This window comes from Henckelia pumila, chromosome 3 (genome assembly GCF_033568475.1).
Source record: "Henckelia pumila isolate YLH828 chromosome 3, ASM3356847v2, whole genome shotgun sequence".
NCBI classification, from domain to species: Eukaryota; Viridiplantae; Streptophyta; class Magnoliopsida; order Lamiales; family Gesneriaceae; genus Henckelia; species Henckelia pumila.
Window position 1 is genome coordinate 174,521,821 of NC_133122.1, and position 17,060 is coordinate 174,538,880.

Genomic DNA, 17,060 nt, shown 5'->3' on the forward strand with positions numbered 1-17,060 from the left:
CTGAATAATAGAGGGCTTCAGCTCGAAATTGTTTGCCTCAACAGCGGGGCGAACTATACTAGATCCATAACCTTCAGTTGGCGGATGGATGATATCCCATACAGTGCGATTATCTGCCATCTCTACTTCAGATTCAGATTCTGACTCTACTTCTAGATTGATAGATTTTTTGGCTTTTCGGATCTTGCTAAGCGTGCGCTCGATTTCCAAATCAAGTGGTAGTAGTACCCTCAATCGAGTGTTACGCATGCACAACAAAGGGTACCTGAGAATCGCCAAAAAAAATTATAATCAGAAATTCAGAAGATAAGTAATGTCTAATCTCAAGCGAAATAAAAATTTTGATATCAAAGAAAGTCCCCGGCAACGGCGCCAAAAACTTGACCGGCTAAATCGGTGTGATATAAATCTACTGGCAAGCGTACCAGGTCAAGTAATAGTAAAGTGGACAGAGAGTCCAAGTATCGATCCCACAGGGACTGCAGTCAATTCTCAAGAATTAATTATTTTACTTAATCTAGACAAAATAAAAGAAGTATTTTGAATTAAATAAAATAAGAATATAAAATAAAAACTGATTAAGAAATAAGAATAAAAATAACTGAAGATAAAAATAATTAAGACAAAGACAACCAAGACACACGTAGGTACCGAACAAATTTTGTAACATGTAGTCGATTCAGGACTCATATTTAATCTTAATTCACGGAATTCTCCTAATTTGTTCAAAGGTCTATTTCTAGAACAATCAAACCTATTCAAATATTGATGAACTAATCTTTCGTAATTATAATCAAATTTAAATGCATTAAATATTTGTGAAAATTCAGTTTACACCTAAACCGCACACTGAAACCGAATTCTATTTCTAGTCGGTTTTACAATATGTTAATTATCAGAGTGATCAAAATCAAAACCTCCTCTGTCGATTTGGAATTGATTAACATGCAAGCAAACAGTAATCAGACTATTCACAAGACAAATATAAATCTGACAATCAATAAAATAAAATCAACTCTAAAAAATCCCAAACAAACATCCAAGTTTTCTACATGAATTTGTTCGGCCCAATCACGTCGTCTTGGTTGAAAATAAACTACTCAATAATTAAAAACAATAATTCAAAAATAAAAATAAAAAGAAGAAAAGAAAAGAGAAATCTTCTCTCCCAAGCCTTGTAGCCGCCTCCTCTTGCGTTGTCTGCGCTCTGGAGCTTTCTTCTGTGCACGCGCGAGCGGCTTTAACGCACAGAAATCCCAAATTTTGATTAATTTCCTACAAAATTCAACCAGGTGAGTCTAATGCAAACACATAACATAAAACACTAATAAAACTAACGAAAAATAACTTAAATGCATGCAAACTAAACACAAAATGCTATAAAATAATGCATACTAAAAACACTTATCAGTCAACCTATTCCAAGACCTGCAGTTGACAATGATGACCTCCACAACATCACCAGAATAGGTCATCGCAACACAGACTGGAGGGAATATCATGAAAATGCCATTACTTTATGGAACAGAAGGATGAGGTATGTTGTCCAGGATGAATTGCATGGAAGATTTAGGAAAACAGATGATGACTACTTTCCATGGTATGAGCGCATAACTGCTCGCATTATATCTCCTACAGTCAATGAGATTAGTTTTTGTCCATATGCACACAATGTATTTGCTGCTGGACAACATGATATTCCACAACATTTCAGTACTTCTGCTAATGATACACATCAGTCATCTTTAGAATATGTTCCAAGGTCATCTGGTTGGCATGCCCATGCAGGGCCATCTGGTGGTTTCGAAAATGTAGGGTCATCTAGTGGGCTATACAATGCAGGACCATCAGGTACATTTGAAAATATGGGGCCATCTGGTGCACATGTTGATGAGGATTATCGAACTCCATTTTGGAACAACATCCAAAGTTTTACAAAACTGATTAATGTTTCCCCTCACCCACATGGTTTTTATAACACGTCGGCACTTCAAAGAAATATTGTTTCACCAGTTATTTTCCCAGGCTATTCAAATGAACAAACCCAGAGCAGTGAAGGCGATGATGATGTGGTTGAAAACAATACTCAAGATTTTGTACCGCGTAGAGGTTCGCGTAGACGTAGACCACGTGATTGTGGAACCGAGGTCACTTGCATAATTGTAATTGTAACCATCGATCATGATAAATTTGTGTAATGTAATAATAATATTTTAGTGTTTAATTTTATAATTTTAATCTACACTTTAAGATAATATATTGTGTTATTGACATACATACATACATATATATATATATACATACATACATATATATATATATATATATATATATATTACGATATTATATGTTTATTATATGTAGTAATAAACAATAAATTTGAAATATATTATATTATATTATATTATATTATATTATATTATATTATATTATATTATAGTATATTATATTATAGTATATTTTTATATTATATTATATTTTATTGTATTATATTTATTACATTATAAATTAAATAAATTAAAAAAAACAAAACAGTAAAATACATATATATATTAAATTAAAACTCATACACGAATACTTTACCAATAAAACTAGATATAAATGTTATTATAAAAACACAAAGGAAAAAAAATTATTATTAATAATATCACACAATGCAGCAGTCTTGCATATCTCATTCATCCGATGTTCCTGAAAAAAAAACGGAGGAAAATTAATTTTACAATGTCAATAGATACATATCATAATATCATAAGCGATAAATTAAATATAATGTATACCTATTAGTTCCTCGTCGTTGTCTCTCCCTGACCACCGGTCTGTCCATCTCATTCCTCACTTTAGTTGTTGTATCCCTGCCATCTCTTCTTTTTTCACGTCTAACCGGGTTGTGGTGCAACTCAAAGGTAGGTGGATCTCAATATCGTTCATCGGCAAGAGGTTCAAATCTACCTTCATACGCCGCGAGGTAGTTCGATATGTTGTACCTTGACTGAACTAGGGTTGTCGGATCTAACGAATGGTATTTCGCGGTGCAAATAGCGTGAGAACATGAGATTCCAAAAATTGTCCATTTACCACATGAACAATCACTAGTTGATAACCTCACCACTTGTATATGTTGTCCGCGACTTGGTCTGCCCCCGGTCGCAACTGAAGCAGTTTGAGTCCGTACATCATATTTGATAACACGATGTTCGCTAGATTTTCTTGCCCATTCTTCATATTTGCGACATGCATAGTCCGACCACACCTGATTTTCATGAACCATGCGTTGACCCTTTGCCACACGTTCAATGAAGTATTGCACACATCTTAGAAGGGTCAAGTGCACTTTAGCAGATATAAGGAGTCTATGAGCTCCCTTTAACACACTGTTCAAGCATTCAGACATGTTGGTCGGCATCACCCCACGATGCCAACCTCCGTCATGGGTCATACTCCATTTCTCCTTTGAGATTTCAGCCAAGTACCTGTGTGCTAAAATATTTGTGTTCCTGATGACCTCCATTGTTTCGTCGAACTTACTGACTTGATGTTGTTTGCCCACCTCCCAACATAAATCTTTCAAATACATATCTTTGAATCTCGCATTAAAATTTGAACACACGTGTCTCAAACAAAAACGATGCACACCATGCGGCGGTTTAAAATAGTGGAGATCCTTAGCTGCTCGAACAATACCCTTATGCCTATCAGAAATTAGGCATACTCCACTTTCACCACAAACAACATACTGACCAACATTTTCCAAAAACCATTTCCAAGAATCCGACGTCTATTCATCCACGATTGCAAATGCCAACGGCAACACCTGATTGTTCGCATCCAAAGTGACTGCGATCAGCATTTTGTGCTTATATTTTGTATACAAATGTGTGTCGTCAACGCTGATAATTTTCCGACAGTGGCGAAATCCATCTATACAAGGTCTGAATGCCCAAAAAACATAGTTCAATATTTTTATTGATTCGTTGTTCGATCTAAGATGCTTCCAATCGACAACTGTTCCGGGATTATATTTGCACATAGCACACATATATTTCGGAAGCATTTGCACAGAACTCTCCCAAGTCCCATAAACGATTTCCACCGCGCGATTCAGACTTTGCCACGCCTTCGTATATGAGATTTGATATCCGTATTTATCCTTCATGCTCTCCATGATATATTTAATCTCATACGAAGGATCACAACGTACAATACCCAAAAACGTCTGTGCGACCATATCGCTATTCAAGTTATGATGGTTTATGCCGACGTTGGTAGATATACACGTGTGAGGACCGCCATATCTAGTTATTTTTTAGTAACTTGTTTTCTCTTTGAAAGAAGCATGAAGACCCCAACGACATCGGGCGGCATAAGAATCATTTCTATACTGTATCTTCCACAGAATGCTTGTGCTATCGATGACACGATACTCACGCCTGTAAAATCCGACTGAATAATCTTTCACAGAAGCAATGAGATCATTCTTATCTTTAAATAACATGTTTGCACCAAGTTCTCCTCTTTCAGGATTGTAATAACTTGCTCGTGCCCCGACAGGTACATCGATGGAATCCGGAGTCTCTTCTCCAAAGTATTTATTGAAAAATGATGGCATCTCAGAATTTGTGGAGATAAATGGTACGACTTGCCTCTGTAATGTTTTACGAGGTGGTGGACGATATGACGTCCCTTCACCGATATTTGCATGTGTGTTCACACGTTCATCATCATTCAAATCATCAACATCGTTGTCATCTTCTTCTCCAGACTCTCCATATGACATATCTGTTCAGTATCACTAGCACTTCTAGGAACATCTCCATCATCAATTCTAGGAACATCATCGTGTTGAGCAAAATTCTGGTTGTTTGAATAAAAATTTGTTGCACCGACGTTTTTATCCCAACCCAGACCCGTATTTGGCCAAAATGTAGGAATATGTTCAAAATGGCTAGTGATATGTTGATCCCACGAACCACCCTCAAGATTCAACTTTATATTGCTCAATCATTCTGTAACATGGGAAATATATGATTCTTCATCATCATGACCAACATTTGGATCAATTTGATGTGCTTCAACGTACAAATGCAATACATTTATATTGGGGCATTACATTAAAAACTCCAGAGCGTCAGCATCAACAAGGTCGACTGGAATTTCATGTCATATTGATTTATCCATGAATAAGTATTTCATCGACAACTTCAGATTAAAATTCATCGGATCAATGACCAACATTTTATGCACATATTCAACCAACTCGAACAAAGAAATTCTCAATACTCGAATCGGTCTAATATACGGGATACTATATTCAACGACTCATTCTCAACAACGTGACCACCAAAATATAAAAGAACATCAATGTTATCCATTCCAGAGATGAAATTTCAGGAAAAATATTACAAAGACAAAAGGAGGAATGAGGAAAGAAGGAAAGGAAATAATATTTTTTAGGAATTGTGAATAACTTCTTCAAGTAAGAGAGAGTGAGAGACATTAAGATTATACCAATTGTTTGTTGTTATATAGAAAATTGAACGATTGAATTTCAAATTTTGTAATGTTTAAACACGTTATTCAGTGCAGTCAAAACTTCTGTGGGAATATTGTCAGGATCATGTTGTTCAATGGTCAAAAGTGAGCTTAGTGTTTGCGGAAATCTTGCTGAATGATTTGTGGAGAGAGTTGGAAATCTTGCTGGAATGATCACGATTTTTTGTCCGAAGGCTGTGTATTATCGTGGTGATTTTATACGTGCTCGATAATTTAATTATTTTGAGTGTCCCGAATCACATCCGTAGTAAAGGTAGGCAGACGATAATTAATCAGCGTCCGCTTCTAGCCAAAGCGGACTCTGGTATATTATATTATTATAATACTATGCATGCATGCAGCTGGGACGTTGCCTATGTGGTAGCGTCTGCTTCTTTGACAACCGGATGCTGACATTAAAAAAATGTCAGCGTCCGCTCTTCACAACGGCGTTTTGAAGTAATTTTGAATTATCTCCGTGCATGCATTATTTGTGCAATTAATTTTTTAAAAAAATTAAATTTAATAAAAACCCATTTACATATATACGTATACAAAATCACGATTTCCAAAAGAGATAAATATGTTGAATCTAATACGAACAAAGAAGCAAACATAGCGTTAAAATCATCTCATTTCCATGGTTTACTGATCAATTTCCTATATGTTACTCCTCTAAGCGGCGAGGCCAAAGTACCAGTTATTATAACCCACCGTATCAGTGTCATATCAAATCAAATCATCGAAATTTTCCTAGTCACTTCTAACTCGAATCATTGCAGTGCATTTCAAATAATTCAAACATGCTTTCGAATATTATATCAAGTGTCGAAGGAACAAATAGATTCAAAGAAGTATGAAAATGAGTATAAAATATGTCGATCGAGTTTTCGAAAACAGACAGTAACTAAAATATTTTAAAACAATATATACATAAGCCCATTTACCTGAATTGTTGCATGCGAAAATCAATATCACGAATAATCGAAGCTTGGACCGAAAATGTTAGAAGCAAATCTTGAAAATTCACCCTCTTGTTTTCTCAAAATTGGCAAATCAATGGACTTTTCTTTAAGCACCTTTCTACCCAAATTCCTAGGCTTGATTCTCGAGCCAATTTCTTAGCCAACTATCTTCCCTAGTTACCAATCTTAATTTCGAAAATATATGGAGAAAAAGTGGACGAAAGTTTTGCGTGATTTTACCTTACCTTACTTTAAGTGAACTAAACTCCAATAATTTATATGCTATTTACTGCTAGAATGGGTCGGTTTATCTTCACCATTAGACCACTATAATGGCCATTAATCGGTAGTTACCAATTGAGTTTATTGGCAACGTGATGAATCATTTAATTCAAAATTCATGAGTTGTAAGTGTGATAATTGATCAATGTGAGTGCAAATATAGAATATATTTTATTTGATTTCTAAGATTACTGCTTTTCTAGGCTGTTAGAAAAAAATGGGTTGGGAAAGATTTATATATTATACAAAAAGGACATGAAAGGTTGCCAATTTAATTAGGAGAAATTATTATTACATTGAAAGGAATTTATGTAAATGAGTTACAACTTTTAAAAATTAATAATTCCACATTACTATAAAACTAAGATAAATCATTATTTTAAAAATAATACTAGTGAATAAAAATAATAAGTTTTCTTCACATGTGAAATTTATTTCAAAAACCTTAATATGAGAACCGAAATTTAGCCAAAAATTGGAATTAGAAATCTTAATTTTATTTCACTAGTAGGTTACAAGAAATTTATAAATATATTTTTTTATTATATCGTGAATTTGGTCACGGTTATCACAACTTTTCTTAGCTATTTTATTACTGCGGGCAAGAGCGGTGAAAGTAGGATAAAATCACAAGATAATTTTTCAAAATCTCTCAATGATCGCGTCAGTGAGGAAAATCACTGTCGTCAGAGAAGAACTTTGATGGTGGAGGTCGAGGAAGAAAAAAATAGAATTCTTATTTAATTAAAAGTTTAATACAAATAAATGTAAAACAAAACCTTTATGTACCATTTAATTGAAATAGGGAACTAGAATTAAAAAAAAAAATTATAATAGGGAGCTCTTAATATTGTAATTTGACTTGGAACTAAAAAAAATTTTGACAGAGGGAAGCCCTTAATAAAATATTCTGACAGAGAAAATTGATCTAAAAAAATTCACAGTGGGAAGCTCTAATTAGTAAAATATTTTGAGAGGGGGATTAATTTATAAAATAAAAATAGGGAGAGGGATTTTAGGCTCTCGCAACCGAGCCCGACAAACGAGTGTGCGTGAAAACTAATTTTTAAAATCCAAATTATCGTTTAGATACTCCATTTGGGAACAGTATAAGAAAGGTGATATAGAATATAGAGATTAGAGATACCGGCCCATATGTTTTTTTTTTCGTTTATTACAAATATTTTATGTTTTTGAGTAAATAATATTATTATGAAAATAATAAATAAAGCATCAATGATTATGATAAAATTAATAATAGTAAAATCATATTTCCGAGAATTGGCCATCTACACTCCTTCGTTCAAAATAATTAGGACGAAAAAATAATAAGAAAGGCAATGGATTGTTAATCACCCTATTTTACAATAATAATTTATAAAAATAGCTAGGGTTAATATATGTGCAATAAATTTGGCGTCTCCAAATTAGTCACCTTTTAATTAGGTTCCCCAATCCCACATGGAATGTTTTAGAGATAATATTTACTTTACAAATCAATTTGAAGCATAGTTGATTGCCAAGCTTAGTTGCGTGGGCCTGTGACCTAAGCGGGGGCAATAAGCTGGTCGACAAAATTTGGCACGTGAACACTTTCATGGAGCTAGAATTCACTAGCCAGGAACATACATGTTACATGTATTGCCTGAAGGGATAGCTTGAGGTCTACAACCTTTGGCTGTTGGCTTCACAGAGATAGAGCAACACAGTTAATCCAACATTACTACACCATATTGTGTGTTTCACCTCATTCAGATCTCCACCTTTTGTTTGTCCCGATACTTTTTTTTTTTTTCTTCTTTTTTATCATACGACTTTTTTGGGCTTCTTGTGAAAACATATGTCAAGTAAGAATCGTAATGAAACGAAATATTGTCTTCAATTTCCACTTTTCACGCCACCTTTGAATTGAAAATGGTGAGGATTTTTATGTTTAAATTGTTAATATTAATATTATATTTTTCACGTCATAATTTGAAGTAGTCAAACATTCGATTAAACTGAAAGATGTTTTAAGATAAATCACAAAAGTCCTAGGAGAACTTTGGTAAGTGAGATGCTAGCTGTTCTTACGGACATTAGCTCAAGCTGCATTTAAGAATGAATATTATCAACCTAGGAAAGAACACACACGTGAAATATTTATAGTTAAACATATGTTTATTAATATCGAATACATAATAGAGATGTCGATGATGTGTAGCTCATTTGACTGACATCAAAGTCTCAAGTGTGGGACAAAGTTTTGATTTCGAGATTTAATTATAACAAATCTCCTTCCCCAATAAAAAAAAATAGAGAAGAGATATTTGATTGACAATATTAATTAAGAAATGATATGATTAAATTGTGGGGTAATAAAGTAGAATATGAAGGGTACATAAAAAATTCACAATTCAAAATGACACGTTTACATGCCTAAAGCATAGGGATGTCAATGGGTCCGGGTTGTACCCAAACCCACAATGGACCCGCCCCATGTGGGGAGGGTTTGGGCCCACTGAATGGGTTTTGGGGCAAGTCTGGGGTCCATTTTTTCAGATCGAGAGGGTATGGAACAGGTAATGAGTTTTATAAGACCCGCCCCATATAATACATACATATAAAAAATTATAGGTTTTTATTTCTCAAATATTATTTCTAGCCATCATCATCTCTCTCACTTTCATATTTTAATTTAATTCCTAAAAAAATATTCTTAAATTCTTCATGCTTGTAATTAAACACAGGCTACATCTGGTCACTGTTTACCTACCCTTTGACATTTGTCTATCCTCCGGTGACTTCCTAACCTCCGACCACCACCTACATTCATTTTTATGGTACAAGTTTCTATTCAATTTTAATTGATAAGTAATTTAATGTTTTATTTTGCATATAATACTCGAAATATCAATTTTAAGGTTTTATTTTTTCTTTCGACTACCTCATACAGCCATATTTGTTTTTAATTTTAATAAATTTATGGGTCTCATGGGTCTAACGGGTTCAACCCGCCAAATTTCAGATATGGGATGAGGCGGGTCCAAAGTATATTTAAATGGGGTGGGGCGGGTAATGGGTTCATATTTTGTTAATGGGACGGGTATCCCTACGGTAGCACCCTCAAAAGTGGCATGAAATTTGTCTGAGCAAAATCTTTTAAAGAAACAGGATAATGAGAGTTATATAAATATAAATATATATATATATATATATATACACACACGGTTACATATTGTTTTTAAGATTACAAAATTATCTCAAATGCACTTTAATTTCAAAAGTGTATTTGAAAAGTTATGTAGTAATCGTGTATTCAACTTTCATTACACACTAGCAAACGATGTACACGCGTTGCGTGTAGGTAAATAATTTAATATTTAATTAAAATTATTATAAATATGTAATTTTAATGATTTGAAAAAGAATATGTTGAGTATTAAAAAAATATATTGAAATGGAAGTTGAATTCTAGTGACACTCGTAACACAACTGCAACATATAAGATTTTACTTCGTATCTAAAGAAGGCCATTAAAACATACATATGAATAGAAAATAATAGATTCACTTGTTGATGCAAATCATATACTTAACTTAAAAAATTGAACACCAAAAAAATTAAAAAGACACCAAAGATAAAATTTAGTTGAAAGGGCTTGAGCACCCTCTTTTTGGCCTCATTGTCTCGTGCAATTCCATCTCGTCTCCCCTTTCAGTAAGAAAAAGGAAAAAAAAACATTTAATCTCGTAAGGAAAATAAATACAAAACCAAAAATCATATACATATGCTTCAAAATCTCCAAAACTAAAACACATTGTGATTCAAAAAAGAAATTAGAACTTTGAGAAAATTTACTCTTCACAAATTCCTTTTCCCGTCTTTAACCTTCCTTGGGCATCCATTTTCTTCTTCAATTTTTCCTACTGCATCTTAAACATCAAAATTTTTTGCTTCAACTAGTTAAAATAAATACGTAGATAAAAAAAGAGAAAGAAAATTTGGTAAGCTTAGAAAATGGTGGAGGACGTTGAGTAGATGAGATTTACTAAACTGTGTAGACTGATTCGGTAAAAAAATTTGAATGTGTCATGACCTAAGAAAATCGTTTGTATAGGGCCTTCGGCAGAATTTATAAGATTGCAGAGATATCAAAGTTGAAATAAAAGTGAGTGAATGACGTACTGGACAATACCAGATAGCATAATCAGGGACGGACTTGTAGTAACCCAGAACTCATTTTAAGATAATAATATGTTAAACATAATTAAGGGTTAGTAATTAACCAATTCCGGAATTTAATCGGACTTCAGAAACAAGAAATGAAATTTCATTGTCTGAGCCAGTTCGGACGATCCGAAGAGGACTTCGGGCGGCCAAACTTAACCACCGGGGGCTCCGAAGGTGAGCTTGTTGACTTCGGAGTTAAGGCTGGTTCGGACGATGCGAACTCAAGTTTGAACGGCCCGAACTTGTTTGTGCCAAGTAGGCAGGATTACTCAGTAATGAATTTTGACAAGTGTCGGACTTAGAGCACTTTGGACGACCCGAAGTAGAGATCGGATGATCCGAACTCGACGTGTCTCGCATGCAGACAGTGAGTTGGATCGGACGATCCGAACTCAGGTTCGGATGGTCCAAACTCGTCCGAAACTTTTCCTATAAATAGGGCTCATTCGATTTCATTTTGAAATACGAATTCCCGAGGTTTTTTCTTCAGTTATATAGTGTGAGATATACACTTGAGGGCCTTATCGGTTATAATAGAGGTTCTGGAATAACCAAGGAGTGGTTATAGTCATCCGGGACTAGCGTCTCCAAAGGGCTATCTACGGACGAAGGTATGGTCCGGAAATCTATTTAAGTTTTGGGAGTAACCAACTTTTAACCAACTTTATTGTTGTATTATGGTGCCCAACAACTATGCTCAATATATATAGAGTTCTTTTATGGTGCCCAACAACTATGCTCAATTCCGTGCTCACCATGTACAATAGTTGAGTTGACCAGCACAATTGGTGAGTTGACTTATACATGATGAGCATTGAGTTGGGCATAGTTATTTGGCAACATAAAAGAACTCTATATATATATATATATATATATATTAAAAAAAGGCCCAGCCATTTCTTCCGATGAAAGCCAATACTTTCAATGAAATCAGCTTGAATCCCCAAAATTTAAAGTTACAAATTAAATACACTAACTAAAATTAAAACCAAAGTCCAATCATTTTTCCCGATGAAAACCAATTATCTCCCACAATTATGGTTTTATTAACCTTGTAATTTTTCTCTTCTTTCTATTTCTTACAACAACTCACATGTTATATTAAAAATGTTACAACTCCAAACCATTTATTAAACGATTGCGATTCTTAATAACTTCTCATATCTTGTAGTTGGCATTTGCAGATAAAAAAAATATAATTGCAAACTTCATACATCATACATATTTTTAGATGACAAAATATAATTGCAAACTTCATACATATTTTTAGATGTCACATAATTTTTGCATTTTGCAGATAAAAAAATATAATTGCAAACTCCATACATATTTTTAGATGTCACATAATTTGTGCATCCAATCTAAGAACTATTTAAACTCAAAGAATAAAAGTCATAAAACATAAGGACACTCATTTGCAAAGGAAATCAATTTAATGAGAATTGATGGGATGAAATCTCCTGCTCCAAACTATGCTACAATTCCTGCTACACTCTTCTGAATTTGCCATGTGTCATTAACTTATTCCCAAATTTATTTATCCTTCACACCGTTTATGTTGATTTGACATTCCGTCAATTTTCTCTCTCATTCAAATGAAAATTTCTCTCTCCGTAAACAGAGTAAGAATTTGTGCTTTATGACTGACATTTGAAAGCTAATAAATAAATAAGTATAGATAATTTTTATTTCCAAGAAAAAGTAGTTCTTGTTTTTATTCTTTAAATAAATACAGTGGCGAGAAATAAATTTCTACATATATTTTTGTTTCATCTAATACAATAGCATAATAAAATCTAAAATCATCTAGATAATGCCAATTGTTTATTTTGGGAAAAATTAAAAAATAATTAAATTAGATGATTTAAAATATACATAATCAAGGTCAGTATTATACTAACAAGTTATAACCCTTTATTTAATTCAAAAGACATCCGCTTTTAATATTTTAATGATTTATTAATTGGTTAAGCTATAAGATATTAATTTACTTCTTGTTTATTAAAGTATACATATGTGAATTCCAAATGAAATCACTTTTCGAGGTCTTGCATGTAAAGACAAAAAAATCTCTAAAATATGATCTTATTTTTAAAAAAAAAATCAACTAAATATAGAGAATTATATTTCAAAACTATAAGCAAATCAATAAATAAAAATTACCTATTTTTGAATATTTTTCCATTAAACCGTAAATTTTTAAATAATAAATTTAAATATATATGATAAATAATTGAGACTGTTAACACAAGGAAGGAACACAAATACTTTATTTACGAAAGAGATAGAAATTTGCCTTTATCAAATTTGACGGAATGAGATATCAACATAAACGATGTTAAAGGTAAATAAATTTAGCCATAAATTATTGACACGTGACATATGCGAAAGAGTGTAGCAGGAATTGTAGCATTGTTTGGAGCAGGAGATTTCATCCCAAAATGGATACCTCATCTCCAGACTCCAATGGCTGTGACATTTAAGCACAAAGCCCAACTGTAGAAATATACAGACTTCACAAAGTCAAATATGCATATTCCATATTGGGAGAAAAATATCAACAATTAAATTTTATTGAGAAATTTTGTTAAACAATTGATGATTTGAAGGGTAAAACGATGAAACTTGATATTACCTTGAACAATATTTATGATATTCAAGATTGGGGAGCGATCATAGAAATCGAAACAGTGAATAATTCACAAATAAAATTACAAATTTGAGCAAACACACGCCTAATTAAGGAAAACACAGTGTATTGTCTGGACTCGAGCGATAAATTTCTTAAATACACTGAAAGGAATATTAATTTCTTGATATTCTTTACCTTAAGTGTGAATATAATATTATTTGAATTTTGCTTTCTAAACAAAAGATTTGATATGATATGGTTAAATATTCTATGATCTCGATAATATATTTAGGATAGATATTTAACTTAATTATATCTTGATATCGAATTGAAAGGATTTATGAAATATCATCAAGATATGATTTGATATGATAAGCTAAATATTTATGTGCTATTATTGAAAATATTGAGATAGATATTTGTCTAGATTAAATATTATCTTGATAAGGAATTATTGTGTATTATTGTTATCAAATATTATCAAGATAGTATTAATTATATTTAAAAGAGTCTTATTCCTAACAAAGTTTTATTTCCTTATTTATGTAGGACTCTACAAGGAATCCTTTCTCTACTTGGACTCTCATCTATAAAAAAGGGATTCTGCACACAAACAAACGTGAACTTCAGAGAAGAATTCATAATAGCTTTCAGAGAAAATCACATAGAAGAATTCGAAGATTCTGAAGAAGTTTTGCAACCATCGTTGTTGCTTGTCCCCGTGCTGTCGTTGGTGTTGAAGACATCGGAGACAACACTGTGGGAATAGTGTTGTTCGAAGATATTTGTTGTTCTTCAAATATAGGCTACGGGAGTTGCATCTGATTTGTTTTATATTATGATATTTAGGATGCAAGTTTGATTTCTCAACCTATTGAGAAATTTAGGATTTACTGATTTTTCGTAAAATCACTAGGATTATTTTGTAAGACTGATCTTACGTTTACTAGTGATATTTAGCCCTAAGGCACCCGCACGAGTTTTTATACTCGTGCAAAATTAATTTCTTGTGTTATTTATTTTTGTTTATTTTTCGCTGCATTGTGTTGTCGTTGATGTTGTGACACCACGGACAACACTGACTCTTTATTTTAACCTAAAATTACAATACGATTCATGTCAAGTGGCATCAGAGCCAACTCTTGACTTTACTAAGAGAGATTCTGGTTATTTTTGTTTTGTAGGCTTATCATGGACGTGTCGGTTGTTGACGTCAGATTCCGACCACCGAAAGTCAATAAGTCAGATTTATGTGATGATTCAATTTACTTGATCACATAGAAGTTTGAAGATTGTTTGAAGAGAAAAGACAAACATAAAGTTGGACAACAATTTAAGCACCCTATTTTTCCTGCTCCTGAGAATCTGTTGAGGGTGTCACCTACTCGAGAACCATCTCGACCAAGGTATGTTGTTAATTATGAATCTAATACCAAGAATTTTGATTATGTGCAATGCAGGGAATGCAATGGATATGGACACTATGCAATTGAATGTGAAAATCGATTTCACAAAGGTATGACTGTTTTCTTGAGAGATGATGACTCTGACAGAGATCAAGAACAGAATTATGAAGAAGATCATACCCCCCTGGCTGCATTGCTGAAAGAAAAGATATGTTTTCAAGTCAACCCACTGGGTGTTGCCTCCGGTGTTGCAACAACAAGTCGCAATACCAGTGAAAAATCAGTTTGCTTGAATACATCTACTCTTGGTAATTTTGGTGATCAAGAAGCTGTCAATGATGATATAACTCTTGAGTGTGTACATGAACTTTATGAGGAATTGTATGCTGATCAGATCAAACGGAACAATTTGAACTCAACTCTCTCTAAAGAAAATTCTGATTTGAAGTCTGTCATGGTCAAACTTGAAGTGATTTTAGATAAGAAAAATCTTGAATTCTGCAAGGATAAGGGGGAGCTTGAAAAGGTAACTCTAAAACTTGCTAATTTTAATTAAAGTACATCTAAGCTTGATTTTATAATGGGTAAAGATGGTAAAGCTGGTCTAGGGTTAGAAAACAGAGTGTTTGAAGTTGGAGATTCATCAAAACCAACTGTGTTTGTGAAAGAAAGTAGTAATACTTCTAGCATACCCACTGTCGCTCCGTCATTCAAGAATTCTTCATCAAAAGAGCGTGTTTCTCCTCAAAAGCCAAAGCAATGGAAGCGTCATTTTATGTGTCATTACTGCTTCAAACCAGATCACATCAGGTCCTTTTGTTTCAAGACCATGAATGACTGCATGTATTGGAAGTCAAAGCTGATGTTGCCCCCCGTGTTGCACAACACCAGGCGCAACACCACCAAAAACAGACCCACAACAAAGAAAATTTGGGTACCAAAGTTTGATTTTCATTGTTTCGTTGTTTATACTTCCTTGAAAACTAACATTGCAGGTCACTGGTACTTTCATAGTGGAAGCTCACGCCACATTACAGGTTCAAAAGAGCATCCCATGGACCATATTGAACAAAGATGTGGTAAAGTGACTTACGGAGGTAGTGCAAAAGGAAGGATTGGCGGTAAAGTAACACTGAACGTGGAAGGATTTTCAAAGTTTCACAATGTGCTACATGTCAAGGGACTAATCTCAAACTTGATTTCTTTTAGTCAATTGTGTGATGATGATTTTCATGTCAAGTTTGATAAAAATACTTGTGATGTTGATGACTTCTCACGTTTGACATGCGCAAGATTCTTCAGAAAGAAGTCGGATACATTTGATATTTTTAAGAATTTACTCACAAAGATTACTAACCTGCATGAATTGAAGGTTGGAAGGATCAGGACAAACTATGGTAAGGAATTTGAGAAATATTCATTTTCATCTTTGAGTGATAATAAAGACATATCACATGAGTTTTCTGCCCCAAAAACTCCTCAACACAATGGCATGGCCAAAAGAAATAATAGGACGTTGCAGGAGATGGATAGGGTGATGTTGAGCTCAAAGAATATCTCAAAAATATTTTGGGCAGAAGTCGTGGATACAACTTGTCGTGTATTGAATCGAGTATACTTAAGGAGTGGTTTTACTATGACTTCCTATGAGATTCTCATGGGAAAGAGGCCAAACCTTAAATTATTTCATGTTTTTGGTTGTATTTGTTTTGTTTTGTTTTGAATGAAAGAGATCACCTAGCCAAATTTGATTTCAAAAGTGAAAAATGTTTGTTTCTTGAATATGCTTTGAATAGTCATGCATGTAGAATATATAATCTGAGAACTGAAGCAGTTATGGAATCTATTAATGTAGATTTTGATGATTTTGCCGAAGGAAAAACTACTAAGGATGATCTGCTGGAAATTTTCAGTCCATTGAAAGATCCAAGTGTTGCCTCTGATGTTGAAACATCAAGCACAACACCGGGTCTAACAGTGACTGAAACTGATGATAATCAACCAAGCAATGATTATGTTGTTTTGATAAAT

At 33.4% G+C, this 17,060-nt stretch overlaps 1 protein-coding gene across 1 annotated transcript; it reads right to left on the reverse strand.

The window, feature by feature from the left end:
• Positions 1-2,917: 2,917 nt before the first annotated feature.
• LOC140889992 (uncharacterized) lies at positions 2,918-4,777 on the reverse strand. Its single transcript, XM_073297738.1, has 3 exons — positions 4,315-4,777; positions 3,815-3,921; positions 2,918-3,736 (listed from the first exon to the last, which is right to left on the reverse strand). Exons 1-3 carry the CDS (start codon positions 4,775-4,777, stop codon positions 2,918-2,920), a joined length of 1,389 nt encoding a protein of 462 aa, XP_073153839.1.
• Positions 4,778-17,060: the final 12,283 nt, after the last annotated feature.